The 25,783-nt window shown below is 40.9% G+C and overlaps 2 protein-coding genes across 4 annotated transcripts in view; both read left to right on the forward strand.

Annotated features, from left to right (window-relative positions):
• Window positions 1–1,771: 1,771 nt before the first annotated feature.
• Window positions 1,772–13,401, forward strand: LOC135506473 (leucine-rich repeat LGI family member 2-like). The gene is made up of 8 exons (XM_064925853.1): window positions 1,772–2,016; window positions 2,280–2,351; window positions 3,027–3,098; window positions 3,409–3,480; window positions 8,235–8,306; window positions 9,154–9,323; window positions 9,911–10,075; window positions 11,632–13,401. Exons 1-8 carry the CDS (start codon window positions 1,835–1,837, stop codon window positions 12,465–12,467), a joined length of 1,641 nt encoding a protein of 546 aa, XP_064781925.1. The 5' UTR covers window positions 1,772–1,834; the 3' UTR covers window positions 12,468–13,401.
• Window positions 13,402–14,111: 710 nt separating this feature from the next.
• LOC135506649 (coiled-coil domain-containing protein 149-like) overlaps window positions 14,112–25,783 on the forward strand; it is a 30,821-nt gene continuing 19,149 nt past the window's right edge. For all 3 annotated transcript variants that reach the window (XM_064925966.1, XM_064925967.1, XM_064925968.1), the window contains exons 1-2: window positions 14,112–14,278; window positions 21,128–21,289. In XM_064925966.1, the coding sequence (XP_064782038.1) occupies window positions 14,132–14,278; window positions 21,128–21,289 (309 nt within the window). In that variant the 5' untranslated portion in view covers window positions 14,112–14,131. The remainder of the gene's footprint in view (window positions 14,279–21,127; window positions 21,290–25,783) is intronic.

Genomic DNA, 25,783 nt, shown 5'->3' on the forward strand with positions numbered 1-25,783 from the left:
TTTTCAATGATGGCCTAGGCACAGTGGGTTAACTGCCTGTTCAGTGGCAGAACGACAGATTTGTACCTTGTCAGCTTGGGGGTTTGAGCTTGCAACCTTCTGGTTACTAGTCCAACACTCTAACCACGGGCTACCCTGCCGCCCTATATAGCCAGAGCACTTACTGTTATAAATGTTTAATGTGCACACTTCTCATTAATGCATCTTATCTTACCTATTTCAGACACAATGCCATTAGGGTTGTCAATAGATTACATTAGCAGAGGTTATGATATAGAGGTCATAAATCAAAAGGATGAGTTGCTAACAAGTCCACAGCCCTAAAGGCCTATACAGAGTATTCAATGGTTTCAAATGTAAAATGTGTCTCGGCCTAGAGGTAGAACTATTACATTTGATCTAAGGTAGTCACCTGAGCTGGACCTGCCTCATTGTTTACACTAGCTTCTACAGTATATCAACACAGTCAGATTCCACAGACACTAATTGAGATTCACAGCTACAAAGTAAAATTGGCTACAAAAATTATCTTAATTGAAATCATCTTAATTTAAGGTTAGGGTTAGGCATAAGGTTAGCAGTGCAGTTAAGGTTAGATTTAAAATACAGTTTGATGAAAATAAATGGTAAATATGGGTGGGGTTTATGACTTAGAAGCTAGTCTAGGAGTTAGACATGAATCTGTCTCTCCTGTAGTTATCCTTCCTTGTCGTCTGTACTGGTGTAGGATCTTAATGTGATCACCCTTTTGTTGCTGGGATTTTTTCTGCACTGCAGGAAAATCAAATCCAATGTTATTTGTCCAATGTCCCGAATACAACAGGTGTAGTAGACCTTACCATGAAATGTTTTCCTACAAACCCTCCTACAAATTAAACAGCAATGCGGTTCAAGAAATAGAGTTAAGAAAATATTTACGAAATACACTAAAGTAAAAATGAAATAAAGTGCATGAGTTTCATGATTTACACAAATTCACTGAAAACACGCAATAACAACGGTTATATTAGCAGGCTATTGCACTTTTCATTAAGCATAATTTTGGAGAAATAATAGATTCATGCAACATTATAGACTAAACTTTAAAATCCTGTTAGGCCTAATGTAGGTTTATTTTCCTGCGACAATAGGCCTATTGGTCAAATTAAAATCCTACACCTGTAAATCAACCATATCCTGAACAACTAGGATGGCCCATGAATTTAGTTGTAATCAGGCATCAGACAAAACAAATATATAAGGGCGAGATATTGGAGATCACGAGACATGTACTAAATCATTCAAGAGAGGTCACAAATTGTTTAGTTTAAACAAGGAGCTGTAACATAATTGCAGACAGTATCCTATTTAGCCTATTTTTAAAGGAGAAATGTATCCCGACAAAAAGCAGATATTGCCATGGCGGACACGTAGGTTTATGTGTTGGGGAAAAAAGGGGACAATTTATTTGAGAACATAACTACACTACAATCCTATTTTCAAAAACAAAAAAACTATCCTTTCTCCGCTGCACATGTCAAGACTTCAAAAATCACTAGTCTGTCGCACATATGTGCCAACTTTCTCACCTATTGGAGCTTTGAAAGAAGGCTAACTACTGATATTATCATCAACATTTTTTTAAATATTTTAATCGACCGTAGCCTGGAATCCCGGAAATATTCCTGAATCGCGTTGGATGCGAAATTAGGAAGCCTTGCGGAAAGCATCTGCAGCAAAATCTGTTTATGTCAGGTGTTCTTCTGTCCACTGCTGTAGTCAAGGCACGGAGCGGTGAGAGAGAGGTGGATTGCATCGAAGTCACTCTCTGCCATTGTCATACATTTAAAAAAAAATGTTAGCCTCGAAGCATTGGTTATGGATAAATTTGATTATACTGTGTCTCGGTCAAGCCAGTCTAGCTGCACCTAAAAAGGTTTTTCGATGCCCTTCGGGATGCTCGTGCTCCAGGGAGACCATTATCTGTGTCGGGACCTCAAGTGTACCACGGACTATGCCGAATGACATCAACTCACTGTGAGTATTGTCCTCAATTTATTCATCGTCACACATAGGTGAAAGGAAAATACAGTTGGCCTATCACATGGAATGTTGAAAAACGTGCAAGCATGAATTGTGTAATGACATGAAGTTTGTAATGACTTCAGTGTTACAAATGTAGCCTAACCCACTGTTTTTGTGTCAATGATTTCCTCGTTACAGACTACTTAGACAACTGAAGCATATTAATAGGTTAATGCTGGTTTCATATTGTCAATATTATGTCGATCTTCCACCAGGAGCATAGTAAATGGATCCCTCGCAGAAATCACAGAGGCCATGTTCTCCCTCATGCCATCTCTGCAGTTGCTGTACGTAGCCACATCATTTACATTTTCAGCAAGTACCTAAGAATACTTTGTTTTTATAGTAACCTATACATGGATGAAGCAATGCAGGCCTACACCACTAACTGTAAATGCTATTCTGATGAGGCTGTGGTCCTGTATGGCTCAGTTGGTAGAGCATGACGCTTGCTAAATTAGGGCTGTGGTTTGAAGTCCTGGTGCTACCCAAACGTACAATGGATGTATGCATGACTAAGTCGCTTTCTGTTAAATGGCATAAATTATTACTATATCAGACAGAGACACATGCAGGGAGTTGTGTCAGACTGAACTGCCTTATTTATGAACAGTATTTCAATGACTTCGATAGTCTGTTTGGTCATTGTGTCTTGCCGATCGAATGTCCGTCACTCACTAAATGGTCCGTCACTCACTAAATGACTAGATATTATGACGGAGCCATGAAAATGATTACGACAGTAATCATTTCAATTCTTCACTTGAAACCACACACACACTTGCGCGAGTACGAATGCAAGCCCTAACACGCACACAACTCATTGCATCCATGCTGCTAATCATTTTTTTCTTCATCTTTAATAAGTGTAACATTTGCCATCCAAATGTTAAAAGTGGAATATGCTATGTAATTTTGGCTAGTATGACCCAAAACGTATCATGTTTTTCTTATTTTCTCAGGCTTCTCAATTCAAATTCATTGACCACCATCAAAGATGATGCATTCTATGGCCTTCCTCATCTTGAATATTTGTGAGTATTTGGTTCAAACTAATTTGGCTTTCTCTTCTCAGTCAACTGTTTTTGCAGAGACTGTATGATTAACAAACATCTGAATTAATCTTCAATGTCTAAACACATTTTAAGGTGGCCTATGGAGCACTAGTGTAATGTGATACCTGTAATTCGCCATAATTTTTTCTTAATTTGTGTCATATAAAACCAAAAGTTGTTAGCTTTTGTAAAATAAGTAACTTGATGTTTTTAAAAGTGAATAACAAGCTCAAAAGACAGCTAAAGTAACATCATTACTCCCTTAATTTATTACATTTGTGATTAACAGATTCATAGAAGGCAACAAGATTGAGACCATCGCCAAAAATGCCCTCAGAGGTCTCCGAGACGTGACTCATTTGTAAGTCTGCTGATACCATTTCTACCATCTCTATTCTACCCAGGGCTGTAACTGCATATGAAAACACCAAGGTCCGGACCTCTGTAATTGTTTAGAATTTAAAAAATATACAGTACCAGTCAAAAGTTTGGACACACCTACTCATTCAAGGGTTTTTCTTTATTTCTACTATTTTCTACTATGTATAATAATAGTGAAGACATCAAAACAATGAAATAACACATATGGAATCATGTATTAACCAAAAAAAGTGTTAAACAAATACAAATATATTGTATATTTTAGATTATTCAGGGTAGTCACCCATTGCCTTGATGACAGCTTTGCACACTCTTGGCATTCTCTCAACCAAATTCACCTGGAATTAATTTCAAACAATCTTGAAGGAGTTCCCCCATATGCTGAGTACTTGTTGGACGCTGTTCCTTCACTCTGTGGTCCGTCCTTGGACACTGTGCTATCTAACCTCCAAACGAGCTTCAATGCCATACAACACTCCTTCCGTGGCCTCCAACTGCTCTTAAACGCTAGTAAAACCAAATGCATGCTTTTCAACCGATCGCTGCCTGCACCCGCATGCCCAACGAGCATCACCACCCTGGATGGTTCCGACCTTGAATATGTGGACACCTATAAGTACCTAGGTGTCTGGCTAGACTGTAAACTCTCCTTCCAGACTCATATCAAACATCTCCAATCGAAAATCAAATCAAGAGTCGGCTTTCTATTCCGCAACAAAGCCTCCTTCACTCACGTCGCCAAACTTACCCTAGTAAAACTGACTATCCTACCGATCCTCGACTTCGGCGATGTCATCTACAAAATTGCTTCCAACACTCTACTCAGCAAACTGGATGCAGTTTATCTCAGTGCCATCCGTTTTGTCCTAAAGCACCTTATACCACCCACCACTGCGACTTGTATGCTCTAGTCGGCTGGCCCTCGCTACATATTCGTCGCCAGACCCACTGGCTCCAGGTCATCTACAAGTCCATGCTAGGTAAAGCTCCGCCTTATCTCAGTTCACTGGTCACGATGGCAACACCCATCCGTAGCACGCGCTCCAGCAGGTGTATCTCACTGATCATCCCTAAAGCCAACACCTCATTTGGCCGCCTTTCGTTCCAGTACTCTGCTGCCTGTGACTGGAACGAATTGCAAAAATCCCTGAAGTTGGAGACTTTTATCTCCCTCACCAACTTCAAACATGTGCTATCCGAGCAGCTAACCGATCGCTGCAGCTGTACATAGTCTATTGGTAAATAGCCCACCCATTTTCACCTACCTCATCCCCACACTGTTTTTATTTATTTACTTTTCTGCTCTTTTGCACACCAGTATCTCTACCTGTACATGACCATCTGATCATTTATCACTCCAGTGCTAATCTGCAAAATTGTAATTATCCGCCTACCTCCTCATGCCTTTTGCACACAATGTATATAGACTCGCCTTTTTTTGTACTGTGTTATTGACTTGTTAATTGTTTACTCCATGTGTAACTCTGTGTTGTCTGTTCACATTGCTAAGCTTTATCTTGGCCAGGTCGCAGTTGCAAATGAGAACTTGTTCTCAACTAGCCTACCTGGTTAAATAAAGGTGAAAAAAAAGAAGAAGAAAAAAGAAAAAAACCTCATCCCAAATCATCTCAATTGGGTTGAGGTCGGGTGATTGTGAAGGCCATGTCATCCGATGCAGCACTCCATTATTCTCCTTCTTGGTCAAATAGCCCTTACACAGCCTGGAGGTGTGTTGGGTCCTTGTCCTGTTGAAAAACAAATGATAGTCCCACTAAGCGCAAACCAGATGGGATGGCGTACAGCTGCCGAACGCTGTGGTAGCCATGCTGGTTAAGTGTGCCTTGAATACTAAATAAATCAGTGACAGTGTCACCAGCAAAACACCCCCTTCACAACTCTTCCTCCATGCTTCACGGTGGGAACCACACATGGGGAGATCATCCATTCACCTGCTCTGCATCTCACAAAGACGGGTGGTGGAAAAAGTACCAAATTGTCATACTTGATTAAAAGTATCGATACCTTAATGGAAAGTTACTCAAGTAAAAGTGAAAGTTACTCAAGTAAAAGTGAAATACTACTTGAGTAAAAGTCTAAAAGTATTTGGTGCTAAATATAATTGTAAATGTAAATGTAATTGATAAAATATACTTATGTATGAAAAGTGTAAATAATTTCAAATTCCTTATATTAAGCAAAGCAGACGGCACCCTGTCTGGGTACACTACAAAACTCAGACATAATCTGCAAATTATGCATTTGTGTTTAGTGAGCCTGTCAGATCAGAGGCAGTAGGGATAACCACGTATTATCTTGTTAAGTGTGTGAAAGTCCTCAACTTGGCAGCTTCATGAAATAGTACCCGCAAAACACCAGTCTCAACGTCAACAGTGAAGAGGCGACTCCGGGATGCTGGCCTTCTAGGCAGAGTTCCTCTGTCCAGTGTCTGTGTTCTTTTGCCCATCTTAATCTTTTCTTTTTATTGGCCAGTCTGAGATATGGCCTTTTCTTTGCAACTCTGCCTAGAAGAAGGCCAGCATCCCGGAGTCGCCTCCTCACTGTTGACGTTCAGACTGGTGTTTTGTGGGTACTATTTAATGAAGCTGCCATTTGAGGATTTGTCTGTTTCTCAAACTAGACCCTCTAATGTACTTGTCCTCTTGCTCAGTTGTGCACCGGGGCCTCCCACTCCTCTTTCTATTCTGGTTAGAGCCAGTTTGCTCTGTTCTGTGATGGGAGTAGTACATAGCGTTGTATCAGATCTTCAGTTCCTTGGCAATTTCTCATATGGAATAGCCTTCGTTCCTCAGAACAACAATAGACTGACGAGTTTCAGAAGAAAGGTCTTTGTTTCTGGCCATTTTCTGGCCTGTAATCAAACCCACAAATGATGATGCTCCTGATACTCAACTAGTCTAAAGAAGGACAGTTTTATTACTTCTTTAATCAGCACAACAGTTTTCAGCTGTGCTAATATGATTGAAAAAGGGTTTTCTGATGATCAATTAGCATTTTAAAATGATAACCTTGGATTAGCTAACACAACGTGCCATTGGAACACAGGACTGATGGTTGCTGATAATGGGCCTCTGTACGCCTATGTAGATATTCCATAAATAAAATCAGCAGTTTCCAGCTACAATAGTCATTTACAACATTAACAATGTCTACACCGTATTTCTGATCAATTTTATGTTATTTTAATGGACAAAAATTGTGCTTTTCTTTCAAAAACAAGGACATTTCTAAGTTACCCCAAACTTTTGAACGGTAGTGTATATATAGAGAGAGATTTTTTAGGACCTCAGTCAAGGTCTCAACTTACTGTTGAGAGTTAGAATAGTAGAATACACAATGTGCAATTTTGAAACTTAGTCGTGAATTGGCAGTTTTTCTTTTGTTATATGTCACTCACAGACAGTCACTCAATTAGCCCAAATCAGTTAAAACATTTTTGATTGGTAAATTAGTCTAGTTAGTCTATCCAGCTATATAAAATTGCAGTAATCATGGCCGAATTCCCGACCCGGCCCAGGAGCCCTGACTTCCAGGGGGCCCCCGTTGATTTTGTTAGTCACTTCCACTCAGATATCATATTAGCATGGCATAAGTCATGACAAAATGTGTAGAATTGCAGAAAAGGTGCTTTAAAACTGCAAAAAATTATCCCCATCCATGACAAAACATTTAGAATTGTAAGAAATTATCTGTAAAACTGCAACCCCCCAAAAATGATTTGTTTACTTTTTGTTCATAAAATACTTTTTCTGCTTACAAATTCCTTTGTACGCATTCAATTATAGTTTTGAATCCTGGTGCTGAGTTATTGTGACTTAATGTGTTGCAACTAATTCTATAGCTAATAGGCTATGGCTGAATCTCAAACCAAACACTTGGCCACTAAGTCCTTTATTGAGTGGTGTTGTGTTCGATAGTGATTATTCGTGTTTTGGCCAAAATGAGCATTGGGACAATGCGCACTCCATGTCCCAATTGCCACTTAGCAATATTCAAAAATTCTAAATCCATTTGCGAGAATCGCCTCCTGCAATCTGTCTTGTACCATGACTCACTTGCTATGAAACATGGGTACTGAGAACCTGGGGAAGACACAGACGCATACTCGGATAGACAGTGAGAAAGTTGCAAAAAAAAATAATCGGCGTTGGATACCCACTCAATAAAGAGGCTTCCAAAGGGCGCAGTGGAGCCATCAATGACTCAAGACTAGCATTTTTAGATGGACTCAATTCACTTGTAAGTGCTCGAAGTACTCAAGTGTTTGGTTTGAGATTCAGCCTATATGTTTATAGATCGACTTTTTGCTGACCCCCTAACCCCCCCGTCCAAACCTCACTAAACTCAGACAGACCCTGTCTCTGCCATCTCTTCCATCTTTATTGTCTCTCGATCTCTATTCTATTCCATCTTTATAATCTCTACCATCTCTATTTTCTATCATGTCTATCATCTGTACTATTTCTACCATCTCTTCCATTTTTCAATCATTTCTATTGGTGCGATCATTTCAATCTTCCTGATCATCTCTCTGTACCACCTCTGTCATTTCTATCAGATCTATCAATCTCTTATATCTACTATTTCTATTGTCTCTACCATTTCTATCATTTCTATTCTCTACTATCTTTATCATCTCAATCAACCACCCAAGAATCTCTCTCCATGATGACACATTATTTTTCTCACCGTCTCCTGCCGCACTGTCTCTCGCAGGTCGCTGGCTAACAACAACATGAGGGCTTTGCCAAGGGATCTCTTCCACGATCTTGACTCCCTGCTAGAGCTGTGAGTAAGAAACCTAGCTAGCAATCACTTATAGGACCACAGGTTTCTATGAGGCAGCACTGACACTGCACCAAACATCTCTAATTGACAGTTGGCAACCCGCTCTTATTAGGCTTTTAATGAGATTAACAGGAAATGGTTGTTATACTCAGCTACTTCAGTCAGAATGCTGCTTGTGCTTAAAGAACTCTTTAAGCACAAAATTGTTACTAGGGACAAGCTTAGTCCCGCATGCATATAGGGCACCATTTTTGTCACAGAACAGAGCACAGATCTGTGAAAAACATTGTAGAGCTCCACATTTATAATATGCAGTGCAATATAATTTGAAAAAAACGTTATTTAATGTTGTGCATAACTGCCAATTGCTCATGCAAAATTTTGCCCGTAATGTGTTGTTGTTTTGGCATTTGAAAAGGTGTATGGGATGTTACACCTGGTCCAGAGACAACTTCAGCCCCTTTCCCCTAAGTCCATCTGAAGAGAGATTGGATAGGTGAAATCAACATGATGTTTCATCAAATCTGAAAACCCACAAGAGGCTAAGGAAAGGGACTAGGGGTTGTTTTGAAAAAAGTGTTAGAGTTAGGTTTAATCTGATTTTAGGGAAGTAGATAAAGGGCTTCATTGCCACAATCCCAAACTATCCCTTTAATTGGTGTCCAGGACACTAGCCTCTAGACAGTCCAGACATTATTTTCTTGCAATGTGAGGATACTGGATGGTATACATGTTCCCCATTATTTTAACTCTGAATGCCCTAAGCTTTGCCTTTTACTAAGTAATCACACTCTATCTTTTGGTGGATTCGTTTATGTTACTGCATCCATCCTCTGTCACATGTTAGGGATTTGAGAGGCAACATATTTCAGTGTGACTGCGAGAACAAGTGGCTGATGATGTGGCTGAAAAACACCAACGCTACCGTATCGGATGTCAACTGCGCAGGTCCCATAGAAATGAAGGGCAAACGCCTGAACGACCTTCCCATCCCACCAGACGAGTGTATCTCCACGGGTAATTTAACCAGCGCACCTCCACACTTCAGTCAAACATAAATGTCACACCCAACAAATTTATATTATTTCTCCTTTTAAGAATTATAATTTTGGTGTGTGTGTTGAGGGGGAATCAAATATACAGTTATGCATTTTATTTATAGGCATTTTATTTTATTTATAGGCACACTTGCCATCTGTAGCTCTACATACTATGAACCATGTTTGATTTACATATTGTGATACACAAAGATTTCATGACACACAGTCCTTTCACACCATATGTGTTGTCTGTTCAGCAGTTGATCAGATTTCTTGTAACAACACAAATACCTTTTTAACTCTTACATGGTAAAATACATTTTACTTTCTGTAATAATGTATTGGGCAGCATCAGTACTTTGCTGTTGAATAATTAACAAAAAATTACCAATATGGACAATGGCGGCTTTAATTCTTCAAATTCAAGTTATATTTAATTACTAATTTGTTGTAGCTTAATTAGAGAGTTGCCAGATTATTGTGGCCTTGTGTGGATATCAGGGTCTCCTCTGTACACATTTTTGTGTTGTGTTCATCATGTTAGGTTCCTTTTCTGCCCCACAGACTTTGTCCGTCATCAGTCCATTCCAACCCAGGCTTTGTCTGCTGACATTTTCTCCCATAAGGAGGACATTTATGTGGCGATGGCTGACCCCAATTACAACAGCTGTGTGGTCATGGAATGGGACCACATTGAAATGAATTTCAGGCCTTTCGATAACATCACAGGTTTGATTTCTTTTCAAGTTTGTTTAAAAAATAAAATAAAAGTGTATTGATTGTAGGCCTATCCTTGTTGTTTAGTTAAATATACTTGAAATCTCACCGTCCATTTGTTTTGTTTATCAGTTGTACCATACACTGAGTTTACAAAACATTTCCATGCTCTTTCCATGACATAGACTGACCAGGTGAATCCAGGTGAAATCTATGATCCCTTATTGATATCACCTGTTAAATCCACGTCAATTAGTGTAGATGAAGGGGAGGAGACAAGTTAAAGAAGATTGTTAAGCCTTGACACAATTGAGACATGGATTGTGTATGTGTACCATTCAGAGGGTAAATGGGCAAGACAAAATATTTAAGTGCCTTTGAAAGGGGTATTGTAGTAGGTGCAAGGCACTCCGGTTTGAGTGTACCAAGAACTGCAACGCTGCTAGGTTTTTCACACTCAACAGTTTCCGTGTGTATCAAGAATGGTTCACCACCCAAAGGACATCCAGCCAACTTGACACAACTATGGGAGGCATTGGAGTCAACATGCGCCAGCTTCCCTGTGGAATGCTTTCGACACCTTGTAGTCCATGCCCCTACAAATTGAATTTAGGCCCCAACGAATTACGGCAAAGGAGGGTGCAACTCAATATTTTTTCATTTGTAAAAACTTTTTAAATTTGATTTAACCAGGCAAGTCAGTTAAGAACCAATTCTTATTTACAATGACGGCCTACCCCGGGCAAACCTGGACGACGCCCTATGGGACTCCCCAGTCACGGCCGGATGTGATGCAGACTGGATTTGAACCAGAGACTGTAGTGATACCTCTTGCACAGAGATGCAGTGCCTTAGACCGCTGCGCAACTCTGGAGCAAATATTAGGAAGGTGTTCCTAATGTTTTTTACACTCAGTTTACATTTGTTGTTAAATCCACACACAATTCAATAGAAATCACAAATTTGACTGGCCAGGACTTTAAAACAACTTATCCAGTGTGAATGTATATTGAGAAACATTATTTTCAAGTTGAAGTTTTTATTACGCTCATATAGCAGTCAATATAAACTGAAATACATCAGCATACAAAATATTAAGATAAGAGTAACGAAATAAAAAGTGTAAGTAAAATACATTTGATAAAAAATGTCCTGCGTCTTAAAGCGGCTCCTTAATCAATGAGCAGAAATATAGGGTGTACTGTTCAGTACTAGACTTTGGTATAGTCAGTTGGTTTTGGCTGCGGGTGTTCCTGCCTGTCACTGTTTCGTCAGGGGGTAGCCAGTCTTTGAATTTAGATTTTAGGAGGCTGACAGCGAAATCCGTGCAGAGTTGTGTTGTTATTTCATCTCAAGTGCCTCAGTATAAGGGGAGTATCATCCTAGGATGGTGTAGCATGCTCTTTTCTGAATAATTTCCAGGTCATCAGACTGGGCCTGGGTCAGTGAGCTATTCCATCACATGAGTAGTGGTAGAGCTTATAGGACTTGATAATTTGACTGTATTTTATTTCATTTTGTTCTCATTCATAATTTCACTATTACTAATTATTTAAATATTACTCCAGGAAAGTCTGTTGTTGGATGCAAGTCTGTTCTGATTGACAACCACGTCTTGGTAATCGTGACTCAGCTCTTTGGCGGATCCCACATCTACAAGTTTGATGATCAGCAAAACAAGTTCACCAAGTTCCAAACCATTGAGGTCTTCAACATCTCCAAACCCAATGACATTGAGGTGTTCCAAATAGCCAGCGAGTGGTACTTCATCATTGTGGACAGCTCAAAGGCAGGCCTATCTACTCTGTACAAGTGGAACGACCAAACGGACCGGAACGAGACCGGTTTCTACTCCTACCAGTTCCTCCACGAGTGGTTCCGAGATACGGACGCCGAGTTCGTTGAGCTAGACGGGAAGTCCCACCTCATCTTGGCCAGTCGCTCTCAGGCGCCCGTCATTTACCTGTGGAACAAGAGCAGCCAGAAGTTCCAGCTGCACAACGAAATCCCAAATGTTGACGACGTGGTGGCGGTCAAAGCCTTCCGGGTGGACGAGGAGCTCTACCTGGCCATGACGTGCTACATCGGTGATTCCAAAGTCCTCAAGTGGACCAGCAAGCAGTTCACTGAGGTGCAGGCCCTGCCTTCTCGTGGCGCCATGGTCCTCCAGCCGTTTTCATTCAAGGACAGGCACTACTTGGCCCTGGGCAGTGATTACTCCTTCACACAGATCTACTTGTGGGATGAGGAGATCAAAATGTTCTCTAAGTTCAAGGATATCTATGTGCAGTCTCCACGTTCTTTCAATGTGGTGTCCACTGACCGGCGTCATTTTTTATTTTCCTCCAGCTTCAAAGGGAAAACTATGGTCTTTGAGCATGTTATTGTCGACATAAGCCTGTGAAACTAGAAAGCTTTTATTTGTGCCTAACACCATCAAATTATTGTTTCTGACACATTTATACCCGTTGCCATGAGTAGTAAATTATTTATTTATTTCATGAAAGATGAATATAGTGTTTTAAATTAGTATTTTTCATTTGCAATGGACTATGGTTTAGACAGTCTCTGCAAAACTATGAATTTCTCTTTGTTTACGTTTGTTAACATTTTGTTATTGAATGTAATGATAGATTGGTAAAATGATTTCCCTGTTAAGTTTGAAACCAAAATAATCATATTAAAGCAATGACAATATGTGAAATGTAACCCGCATGCTGAACAATTGGCTGCCAATACCTGCAATGGTCTTGTACAGTGACTTATCAGGGATATGATTATAGCAACTGCACAGTATTTACAGCTAGCTGTTAAATATTAACAACTATTATACCTTTACTGAACATAACGAATAACGGAACTGAAATTGATGATGGCCAGCTATATGGTGGAACAGTGCCTGGCTAATAGCAAAACAGAATGTCAATAATGTAGTATGAATTCCTATGCAAGATAATGATACATATCTTTCTGTATATTTAATGCTGTACTTTATTATTATGCTTTATTATATGCTGTACTACATTAGTACAGTTAGCTAGAACTTCATTTATATAATACACATATATTCCTTGTCTTTAGTGTCATGACCTTGCTGCCTTTACCTTCAACATGTTAACTATGCCCTACTACAGTATGTTACCTCTGTACAATGTTGATGTTCTGAACAAATGGTGTTTTCAGCCACATCTATCTATGTACTGTATATAAGTTAGACATAAAGAACATTAATTGAATGTAGATTCCATTTGGCTTTAAGAAGATCCTTGTGAAATAATTGTTCTCCATTTATTATTTAACATTTGTGGATTTAAAATGCAATAGAATTAAAGCATCTGACAGGAAATATACTGCACTGTTGTTTTTGTTCCCATTATTCTGTACAGCATACCTAGCACTTACAAATGCTGAGAATATGTCTGTGTGGCAATGATAAAGTGCCCAAGATGACAAAGTTAAGATGTGTATCCTTGTCAGCACTGAGCCTTTGTGACAGATTTATCTCTGGCTTGCAAGAATAGAGGACATCAGTGCATCGGTAGGCTACATGTATTAGCTAGTGTTATGAGAATAAGAGAAATTGTAATGTGTGGGGAAATTTCCAAACCACTTCCATTCCTTGATTAGTTGTCAATCCATTTTGTAAGAGGGGGGCAAGTAGGCCTATGCTGTTATATTTCTTTCTTTGTGAAACAACACATTTTCAATATTCTTTGAATACATTAACAAGGGCTATGAGCATCACCTGATTCTGTAGAATATAGCCTATAAACCTATGCATTTACCTCAAGATGAGTGTGATAAGTGCACCACCCTATGTTTAAGACCGACATTGCAGGGCATTGAGGCAAAAGGAAAACACAATATTTCGTATACAAATGCATTAAAATGTACTTTCCATGTCGACATATTTGCATAACAAAGAAGACACAGATCACACTGAAAGGTCAGTCATATTCATATTAATGACCCTGATAGCTGCTCAACTCTGCTGACGTTTCACACGCACGCATGCACGCAATTGACAGACAGACGGAAGTGAGGTAGACTGAAGTAGCATGTCTTCCTATGCAGAATAAATTCAGTGATGCTTCCCTCCTGATACTGACTGTACCGTCAAGCTTGATAAACGACAACATTGAAAGGCTGTCAAAAACAAACGAGATGAATTCCTCAAGAAGAAGCGAAAGCGATTGGCAGGGTTTGGTCAGCGAGGTGAGTTTATTCAATATGCCACTACCGCCATGTCAAACTTAATCCCAATCCCAATACATCCGCTCACAGCTGTCAGTATATTTATCACGTTGTTTGAAATAAATGTGGCTACATTATCTCGTTTTTAAAAATTTTAAACACTTCCTATAGTTTAAATGTTCATGTTGGTCGGGTAGCCTATTTAATCTACAACGCAGTTGCATATTTCAAATTCAACATGCTAGCCTACAACAAACTAGAATTGATGCGTATAGGGTATTTTATTTCTAAAACAGAACCGCTACGTCGTTTCTTTTGATAAATATAACGTCTTGAACATCGAATGAGACAACATTTTGACGCATGTTCATTTTAAATGGAAATGGATTAACCGTGGTTTAATGCGATTATAAAGTCGTCCTCGTTTGTTGGGAGGGAGGGAGGGAGGGAAGACTGTCTAGTACTGCACTAATAAACATCTAAATGTTTTCAATCAAGTCCATTACATAGTCTTCCTTGTGGGCATAGGCTATATGCTATCCCCGATAACATTTGTAAGCATAAGGAAGTACATTTTGAGAAGAATCCAGACAAATGTTTTCACACGGTGTTTGTACTGTTGGCCTACAGTACATTCTAAGCTTATTTACTGAAGCTTTTGTAAACAATTAGGTTAAGGTTAGTCAGTCAAAAAGCACACAGGCGCAGAACAGGAATGTGACAGCTATATAAAGCATTATATAAACTATTCCAATCTTTATTTTGGTCATGTATTCATTGGGTGTGAATAATAGTAGCGAATTATTTATTTAATCTTTTCTTTCATCACATTCCCAATGGGTCAGAAGTTTATATACACTCAATTCATATTTGGTAGCATTGCCTTTAAATTGTTTCACTTGGGTCAAATGTTTCAGGTAGCCTTCCACAAGCTTCCCACAATAAGTTGGCTGAATTTTGGCCCATTCCTCCTAACAGAGCTGGTGTAACTGAGTCAGGTTTGTAGGCCTCCTTGCTCGCACACGCTTTTTCAGTTCTGCCCACAAATGTTCTATGGGATTGAGGTCAGTCAGGGCTTTGTGTTGGCCACACCAATACCTTGGCTTTGTTGTCCTTAAGCCATTTTGCCACAACTTTGGAAGTATGCTTAGTGTCATTGTCCATTTGGAAGACCCATTTGTGACCAAGTTTTAACTTCCTGACTGATGTCTTGGGGTGTTGCTTCAATGTATCCACATCATTTCCCTTCCCTCTTCATGATGCCATCTATTTTGAAGTGCACCAGACCCTACTGCTGTAAGCACCACCACAACATGATGCTGCCACCCTCGTGCTTCACGGTTGGGGTGGTGTTCTTCGGCTTGCAAGCATCCCGCTTTTTCCTCCAAACATAACGATGGTCATTTGCTTCATCAGACCAGCGGACGTTTCTCCAAAAAGTACGATCTTTGTCCCAATGTGCAGTTGCAAACCGTAGTCTGGCTTTTTTATGGTGGTTTTGGAGCAGTGGCGTCTTCCTTGCTGAGCGGCCTTTCCGGGTAAGTTGATATTAGGACTTGTTTTACTGTGGATATAGATACTTTTGTACCGGGATCTTCACAAGGTCTTTTGTTGTTCTGGGATTGATTTGCACTTCTCACACCAAAGTACATTCATTTCTAGGAGACATAATGTGTCTCCTTCCTGAGCGGTATGATGGCTGCGTGGTCCCATGGTGTTTATACTTGCGTACTATTGTTTGTACAGATGAACCTTCCGGCATTTGGAAATTGCTCCCGAGGATGAACCAGACTTGTGGAGGTCTACCATTTTCTTTCTGAGGTCTTGGCTGATTTCTTTAAATTTTCCCATGATGTCAAGCAGAGGCAGGCTTTGAAGTACTTCCACAGGTACACTCCCAAATGACACAAATTATGTCAATTAGCCTATCAGAAGCTTCAAAAGCCATGACATCATTTTCTGGAATTTTCCAAGCTGTTTAAAGATAGTCAACTTCATGTATGTGAACATCTGACCCACTGGAATTGTGATATAATTAACTGTAAGTTAAATAATCTGTAAACAATTGTTGGAAAAATTACTTGTCATGCACAAAGTAGATGTCCTAACCGACTTGCCAAAACTAGTTTGTTAATAAAAGAAATTTGTGGAGTGTTTGAAAAACAAGTTTTAATGACTCCAACCTGAGTGTATGTAAACTTCTGACTTCAACTGTAGATGTAATATATAGGTAACAAATTACTAAAGAGGGAGCCAGAGATGAATATAGTCTATCCATAAAACCTGTTCAGCCCTACTTTAAGAAAATATCTCAGTGACTTTGATAGAGGGGTCTCAAAGGAGCATAGAGGGTTTTAAGGTGTGTGTGCATGCATGTGCCTCAGGCATGAGATTTCAACCAAATTGAACCATTATGGGAGATTCTGGACCAGCGCCCAAGACTGTGTTTTCCACCACCATCAACAAAACACCAAATTGTGGAAAAATTGTCACATTCCTCCAGTAGAGTTCCAGACACTTGTAGAATCTATGCCAAGGCACATTGAACATTGAATCTGTTCTGGTGCCTCATGCTGGCCCAATGCCCTGTTACTCTATGTTTGTCAGGGTTCCCATGGATCCTTGAACGTTTGTTATAATTTGAGGGGAAAAAATCAAGGCCTTGAAAGTTAAAAAAACAAAAACAAACACATAATAGACATGGGTCATTGAACATGCTTGAATTTATATATTTTGTGCAAGAATAGAAATTGAAGTTCTTTTAATAAAAAAATAATTGTAACTTAACGTCAGTAACAGACTGACAACACCGCTCCCGTAGAGTGTGAATCTGTTATTCCATTTTTGCACCCACACTGCTCTCGCTAAAATAGAAATCAGTTCTATTTCTGACGCAGATCGCTCTGCAATTCCTGCCTCTCCCAATCTCCTCATTGGTTTATAGAAGCATGTACCCACGTGCCATGTCCTCATTGGTTATACCTACTTGGGTGACTGAAAGATGAACGAGGTCAGTGGCGGTAATGCACCTAATTTATGAAAGTTGTTAATCGCAATGTGAAGTCAAGAGAAGAAAAGGCCTGGAAGGAAGAGAGATGACTAGAAATGATTTGGTTGACCGTTTTATGTGTGGATTAATTGGCGGAGTAGAGGACCTTGTGCATTTCAGGTAAAATAACAACTCCATGTTTATATCCCAGGACAAATTAGCTAGCTAAATAGGACAAATTAGCTAGCAAGCTAACTAGCTAAATTGCCATAAATGTTTAATGCTTTTTGACCTGTCCCCAAATTAATATAATTGGTTCAGAGTTTGTTTTGATATTTTAACCTGCATGTCGTGATCGCGTTTGGTGTGGGGGGGGGCAAAATAAATGCACTATGCCATAGATGCACTATGGCGCACAATGGTTTGGGTTCCGCGTAATAGGCTAAGTTCTGCTATCTGCATGTGTGTCTCCCGCCGTCTGTGTGTCCTTGTTTCACGCGTCACCTGCCTCGCAAGTGCGATGGTCAGGTGCATACATGATTGATGCAGGTTAAACAGTGGCAAGGAAGCGAGAAAGCTAACGTTAAGTGAACCTTCAGCTCTGCCTGGAAAATGTACATTCCAGGACTCGAGGCTCAAAGACATTTACAAAGACTGGCTTGTTAAAGATCCACGGGACATCCATATGGCCCGATGAAGAGCCTGCCGCAAATCAATAAAAGTGGGCGAAGCATGCTGCTGGAGCATCACACACGGAGCATCACACATGAGCATCACACATGACGGCACTGCACAAGTTAACAGCAGGTGGGTCCTACCCCTGGTAACATGTAGAAAGGAATACAACAACCATAGTTACTAATGTTAATTAGTTAGCTAGATTATTCCATCTCTTCACAGTTGGGCAAATTTAACTTTAACGTTACAGAATATTTCGGGAAAATTAACGTTTGTTATGCTGTTGTTAGCTAACGTTACCTAGATGTCAGTCAGTTCTCCCACAAAATCGCACCTGTCAATATAGTGCTAGCTAGCTAACGTTAGCCAACTTGAGGCAAGCAGAGCTAGACAGTGAACATTTCAAATAAATGATGGTTTGCTGACATTGACTGAAAGTTTACATTTAGTTAAAGGACGTTAACGAGAGTCGTTAGACACAACGTTTCATGACTAATGCTAGTTAACGTTAACCAGCTAGCGAGTCATTCATCAGACTTGGACACTTATTTTCTTACAGTTCCCACTCTATTGAACTAAGTGGAAAAGTCAATCTTCTACAACTACTACCACATTCACCACCTCCTCAAGACAGTCTGTCATAACTGGTGTTCCCAAAGAGGACACATTGCGGGCTGAGACATTATGGTGTCTGAATATGATGGAGTCTTACTACTCTTTCCACCAGTGAACGCACAGGTGAGTGGTATGGTTTATAAACTGTCAACTGTAACATGAAATTATTTTTAGGAACATGTTTGTTTTCATATTCTCTCTCTGACACACACACGCTAGATACAGAAATAAGTGTTTGATTTCAATCTTTTTTTTCTTTTCTTTTTTTAAACTTTTAGGTGCTGTTCTTAGTGATGTTCCCAGACAGTGCACTAGCCCAGACCTTCGCATGCGGGGCAACAACGACCAGCTATGTGTGCACAGATGGCTTGGCTCTTCATTTCAGGCATTTATTGTCTAAAAAACTGTCTGCTGGGGAGAAGGACTATGTACTTCTCTTTGAGAGCTTTAACAGAAAGGCACAGTCAAAGCAGTATGACTCACGCCCGTTTATGGGATAAGGACAAAGTCGTGACAAGAATTTATGATTCTAAATTCATGGGACATGCAACTGCTTTGGACCTTAAAGCTGTTTATGAGAAGAGCACCGAAGATCTACCAAAGAAAAACATGCTTCAGAATCAGATCTCCATGGGTGGACCAAATGTAATTTGGGTGTTTTACTCATAGGTTGAGAAGTCCCTCCTTGATGCTATTTACCAGCCCGCAGGGAGGATGCTATACTCCAGCCCGCAGGGAGGACTACTTTAACATAATTGGATCATCAGATCCCCCCCCAATGCCACTTAGGTTTTGCAAGACACAGTGGGTTGAAAATGCGCCCGTGCTTGAACGAGCTTTAGAGTTTTTACCCCATATGGCAACGTGTGAAGGCTGTAGATCTAGGCATAATCCAGGCACAAAGTCCTTTGAGGTGATTCAGGAGGCTGTTAAGGACCCTCTCATGACAGCAAAACTTTATTTTATCTTGTCAGTGAGCAAAGAAGGGACACCATTCCTCACACTCATAAGCCCATGGTGCCATTGTTCAAGCTGCTTAAGAGCTTGATAAGCAGATTCATTAAGCCAGACCTCATGAAAGAAGCGAATACCCCTCAAACTTATTGATGTCGAGGTGAGCCAGTCATCCAATCACATCGACTCCTCACAGGTAGACTTGGGCTTTGTTACTTGAAGAATTATGAGAGACTTGTCCGCAGGGATTTTTTTTTTGCCCGAGAACATTGATGGACTTCAAAATCGCTTGCAAGAAGTGTATGCTCACAACTGTTAACAAACTCATTGAGAAATCCCCATTGAAGTACTCTCTGGTCTCGCATCTTTCTTTGATCCAAGGGAAATGGCAGGCACAAATGGAAAGATGCTGTCTACAGAAAAATCGAAGATGGCCCTGACCTGCCTTGTAAATGGTCAACGAGAAGAAGAAGATTGTGATAACATCATTCAACAATACTCACATTTTATTGATGACATTGTCCCAACATTCAGAGTTTGTAAACTTTGATCCTGTCCAAGACAGCGTGGACACATTTTTACATGAGTATATGTCAAAGGACAAAGAGTTCAGAAATCCTTGGAGACTTTGTCGCCAACTCCTCTTACTGTCACATGGGCAAGCCTCCGTAGAGCACGGATTCTCCATCAATCGAAAGATTGAAGTGGAGAACTTGAAGATCCATACGTAGCACAGAGATGTGTAGTTGACCACATAAGAGCTGTGGGTGGCATACATAATGTGTGCATTGACAGATCGCTGCTGATGTCAGTGGCATCTGCAAGGCAGAGGTATGTGACTCATCAAGAAGAAGAGAGTAACAGAGAAGAATGGATGAGCAAAAAACAGAGACCTTATAGATTAACTTAAAGGGAAGAAAAAGACTGACAAATGCCCTTGAGACCTCAGCAGACAAATTGCCTGTGCTCTCCGCTTTTAGGGCAAATCTCACTCTTATTGCCAAGTCCAATAGCCTGAGAAGGGGTGCTAAAGATAAGAGCTGAAATAGAAACTACTCAACAAAAAAGTGAATGTCCTAAAAGTGAAAAAAAGGTCATGTTTTTGCTCTGCGACATGTTTCATGTTAAGCTGGTGGTAATGAAATAAACGAGGAGTTACTTAAATAAGTCTGTCTTTATCACTCATTATACACAATATATTGTTTTGCTTTGTTAGAGAAGGCAAGAGACCACGTAGTCTGCCGTCACTGTAACACAGCACAATTGAGAAGTGTTCACACATTCAAGCCTCTCTCTCTTTGTCTGTGAGCTTCTGTAAAGCCCGCTAGTTCTCATTATAATAATTCTGTGTTGTAACTGTAATTAACCTTGATCCATGTCTCAAACTATGCCATGCTGAGTCCTTGAATTGGGCCTGGAAAGGCCTTAAAGTCCTTGACTTTGATGTTTAAGAAGGTGTGGGGACCCTGGTTGGTGTTTCCATTATTTTGGCAGTTAGCTGTACAGTGTGTCCTGCTTATAGAAGTTTAATATGTCCCACACAGTGATCTCATCATGCAGGCAAGTTGCCTTTTTTACAGTATGTCTGATCTGCTTGCACAAGATGACAATGTGTGTTCCTGTCATGTGTACAGTTCCTGGTGTGTAAGCGCAAGTTGGAGAGCAAGAAGGAGGCCCTCCTGATTCTGTCCAAGGAGCTGGATACCTGTCAACAGGAGAGAGACCAATACCAGCTGATGGCCAACCAGCTCCGAGAACGCCACCAGGGACTCAAGAAGAAGTACAGGGAACTCCTAGTGAGTCTACACCCTCAGAATAGGGTGATTTTTGGATCAGTTACATTTTCAGGATTAGGGGAGGGGAATCTGATCCTAGATCTGTACCTAGGGGGAAACTTCACCCCGGAGCCACTACTTCACACTACGACTCCACAACTGCTCCTCACATTGCTACAATACCTTACTACTGCCTATCTCACACACACTGAATTACTACACAAGAGGGACATTTAAAGGCCTCATTCAATCAAAAGTTGTATTACCGACTTCTAATAATTCAAAGTGACACTTCCGGTATCACAAGAAATATGAAGATCAAGTTTGATTTGTTACATGCTTCGTAAACAACAGGTGTAGACTCAGTGGCATGCTTACTTATGGACCCTTCCAACAATGCAGAGAGGAAAAGAGAAATAATAGAAAAATAATAACACAAGGGATAAATACACATTGAGTGTATTGATAACTTGGCTATATACACAGGGCACCAGTACTGAATCGATGTGCAGGGCTACGAGGTAGTTGATGTAGATATGTACATAGGTCGGGATAAAGTTACTAGTCAACAGGATATATAATAAACGGTAACAGCCGTGTATGTGATGAGTCAATGCTGATAGCCTGGGTAGCTTTTTAGCAGGGTATGGCGCTACAAGCTTGACACCTGTATTTGGAGAGTTTCTCCCATTCTTCTCTGCAGATCTTCTCAAGCTCTCAGTTTGGATGGAGAGTCACTGCACATCTATTTTCAGGTCTCTCCAGTGATGTAAGATCAGGTTCAAGTCTGGGCTCTGGCTGCACCACTTTAGGACATTCAGACACTTGTCCTGAAGCCACTCCTGCATTGTCTTGGCCGTGTGGTTTGGGTTGTTGTCCTGTTGGAAGGTGAACCTCTTAACTATGACGGCCTACCCCGGCTAAACCCTAACGACACTGGGCCAATTGTGCGCCGCCCTATGGGACTCCCAATCACGGTCGGTTGTGTTACAGCCTGGAATCGAACCAGTGTCTGTAACGACTCTTTTAGCACTGAGATGCAGTTCCTTAGACTGCTGCGCCACTCTTGGGGATCTTCAATGCTGAAGAATATTTTTGGTACCCTTCCCCAGATTTGTGCCTCGACACAATCTTGTCTCAAAGCTCTAAGGACAATTCCTTTTGATCTCATGGTTTGGTTTTTGCTCTGTCTGTGGGACATTATATAGACAGGTGTGTGCCCTTCCAAATCATGTCCAATCATTTGGATTTACCACAGTTGGACTCTCATTAAGTTGAAACATCTGAAGGCTGATCAATGGAAACAGGATGCACCTGAGCAAAATTGAGTCTTGTAGAAAATCAAATTTATTTTATATAGCCATTCATACATCAGCTGATATCTCAAAGTGCTGTACAGAAACCCAGCCTAAAACCCCAAACAGCAAGCAATGCAGGTGTAGAAGCACGGTGGCTAGGAAAAACTCCCTAGAAAGGCCAAAACCTAGGAAGAAACCTAGAGAGGAACCAGGCTATGTGGGGAGGCCAGTCCTATTCTGACTGTGCCGGGTAGAGATTATAACAGAACATGGCCAAGATGTTCAAATGTTCATAAATGACCAGCATGGTCTAATAATAATAATAATAATAATAATAATAATAATAATGCAGAACAGTTGAAACTGGAGCAGCAGCACGGCCAGATGGACTGGGGACAGCAAGGAGTCATCATGTCAGGTAGTCCTGGGGCATGGTCCTAGGGCTCAGGTCCTCCGAAAGAGAGAATTAGAGAGAGCACACTTAAATACACACAGGACATCGAATAGGACAGGAGAAGTACTCCAGATATAACAAACTGACCCTAGCCCCCTGACACACAAACTACGGCAGCATAAATACTGGAGGCTGAGACAGGAGACACTGTGGCCCCATCCGAGGACACCCCCGGACAGGGCCAAACAGCAAGGATATAACCCCACCCACTTTGCCAAGGCACAGCCCCCACACCACTAGAGGGATATCTTCAACCACCAACCTACCATCCTGAGACAAGGCCGAGTATAGCCCACAAAGATCTCCGCCACGGCACAACACAAGGGGGGGCACCAACCCAGACAGGATGACCACATCAGTGAATCAACCCACTCAGGTGATGCACCCCTTCCAGGGACGGCATGAGAGAGCCCCAGTAAGCCAGTGACTCAGCCCCTGTAATAGGGTTAGAGGCAGAGAATCCCAGTGGAAAGAGGGGAACCGGCCAGGCAGAGACAGCAAGGGCGGTTCGTTGCTCCAGAGCCTTTCCTTTCACCTTCCCACTCCTTGGCCAGACTACACTCAATCATATGACCCACTGAAGAGATGAGTCTTCAGTAAAGACTTAAAGGTTGAGACCGACTTTGCGTCTCTGACATGGGTAGGCAGACCGTTCCATAAAAATGGAGCTCTATAGAAGAAAGCCCTGCCTCCAGCTGTTTGCTTAGAAATTCTAGGGACAATTAGGAGGCCTGCGTCTTGTGACCGTAGCGTACGTGTAGGTATGTACGGCAGGACCAAATCAGAGAGATGGGAGCAAGCCCATGTAATGCTTTGTAGGTTAGCAGTAAAACCTTGAAGTCAGCCCTTGCTTTGACAGGAAGCCAGTGTAGGGAGGCTAGCACTGGAGTAATATGATCAAATGTTTTGGTTCTAGTCAGGATTCCAGCAGCCGTATTTAGCACTAACTGAAGTTTATTTAGTGCTTTATCCGGGGAGCTGGAAAGTAGAGCATTGCAGTAGTCTAACCTAGAAGTGACAAAAGCATTGATTAATTTTTCTGCATCATTTTTGGACAAAGTTTCTGATTTTTGCAATGTTACGTAGATGGAAAAAAGCTGTCCTTGAAATGGTCTTGATATCTTCTTTAAAAGAGGGATTAGGGTCCAGAGTATGCCGAGGTCCTTCAGTTTTATTTGAGACGACTGTACAACCATTAAGATTAATTGTCAGATTCAACAGAAGATCTTTGTTTCTTGGGACCTAGAACAAGCATCCTCTGTTTTGTCCGAATTTAAAAGTAGAAAGTTTGCAGCCATCCACTTCCTTATGTCTGAAACACATGCTTCTAGCAAGGGCAATTTTGGGGCTTCACCATGTTTCATTGAAATGTACAGCTGTGTGTCATCCGCATAGCAGTGAAAGTTAACATTATGTTTTTTTGAATGACATCCCCAAGAGGTAAAATATATAGTGAAAACAATAGTGGTCCTAACACGGAACCTTGAGGAACACCGACATTTACAGTTGATTTGTCAGAGGACAAACCATTCAGAGACAAACTGATATCTTTCCGACAGATAAGATCTAAACCAGGCCAGAACTTGTCCGTGTAGACCAATTTGGGTTTCCAATCTCTCCAAGAATGTGGTGCTCGATGGTATCAAAAGCAGCACTAAGGTCTAGGAGCACGAGGACAGATGCAGAGCCTCGGTCTGATGCCATTAAAATGTAATTTACCACCTTCACAAGTGCAGTCTCAGTGCTATGATGGGGTCTAAAACCAGACTGAAGCATTTCATATACTTCGTTTTTCTTCAGGAAGGCAGTGAGTTGCTGCGCAACAGCCTTTTCTAAAAATTGAGAGGAATGGAAGATTCGATAGAGGCCGATAATTTTTTATATTTTCTGGGTCAAGGTTTGGCTTTTTCAAGAGAGGCTTTATTACTGCCACTTTTAGTGAGTTTGGTACACATCCGATGGATAGAGAGCCGTTTATTATGTTCAACATAAGAGGGCCAAGCACAGGAAGCGGCTCTTTCAGTAGTTTAGTTGGAATAGGGTCCAGTATGCAGCTTGAAGGTTTAGAGGCCATGATTATTTTCATCATTGTGTCGAGATATAGTACTAAAACACTTGAGCGTCTCTCTTGATCCTAGGTCCTGGTAGAGTTGTGCAGACTCAGGACAACTGAGCTTTGAAGGAATACGCAGATTTAAAGAGGAGTCCGTAATTTGCTTTCTAATAATCATAATCTTTTCCTCAAAGAAGTTCATGAATTTATCACTGCAAAAAGTGAAAGCCATCCTCTCTTGGGGAATGCTGCTTTTTAGTTAGCTTTGCGACAGTGGTTAGCTTTGGGTTGTTCTTATTTTCCTCAATTAAGTTAGAAAAATAGGATGATCGAGCAGCAGTAAGGGCTCTTCGGTACTGCACGGTACTGTCTTTCCAAGCTAGTCGGAAGACTTCTAGTTTGGTGTGGCGCTATTTCCGTTCCAATTTTCTGGAAGCTTGCTTCAGAGCTCGGGTATTTTCTGTGTACCAGGGAGCTAGTTTCTTATGAGAAATGTTTTTAGGGGTGCAACTGCGTCTAGGGTATTGCGCAAGGTTAAATTGAGTTCCTCAGTTAGGTGGTTAACTGATTTTTGTCCTCTGGCGTCCTTGGATAGACAGAGGGAATCTGGAAGAAAATCAAGGAATCTTTGTGTTGTCTGTGAATTTATAGCACGACTTTTGATGTTCCTTGGTTGGGGTCTGAGCAGATTATTTGTTGCAATTGCAAAC

The sequence above is a fragment of the Oncorhynchus masou genome, chromosome 20 (genome assembly GCF_036934945.1).
Source record: "Oncorhynchus masou masou isolate Uvic2021 chromosome 20, UVic_Omas_1.1, whole genome shotgun sequence".
Lineage (NCBI taxonomy): Eukaryota > Metazoa > Chordata > Actinopteri > Salmoniformes > Salmonidae > Oncorhynchus > Oncorhynchus masou.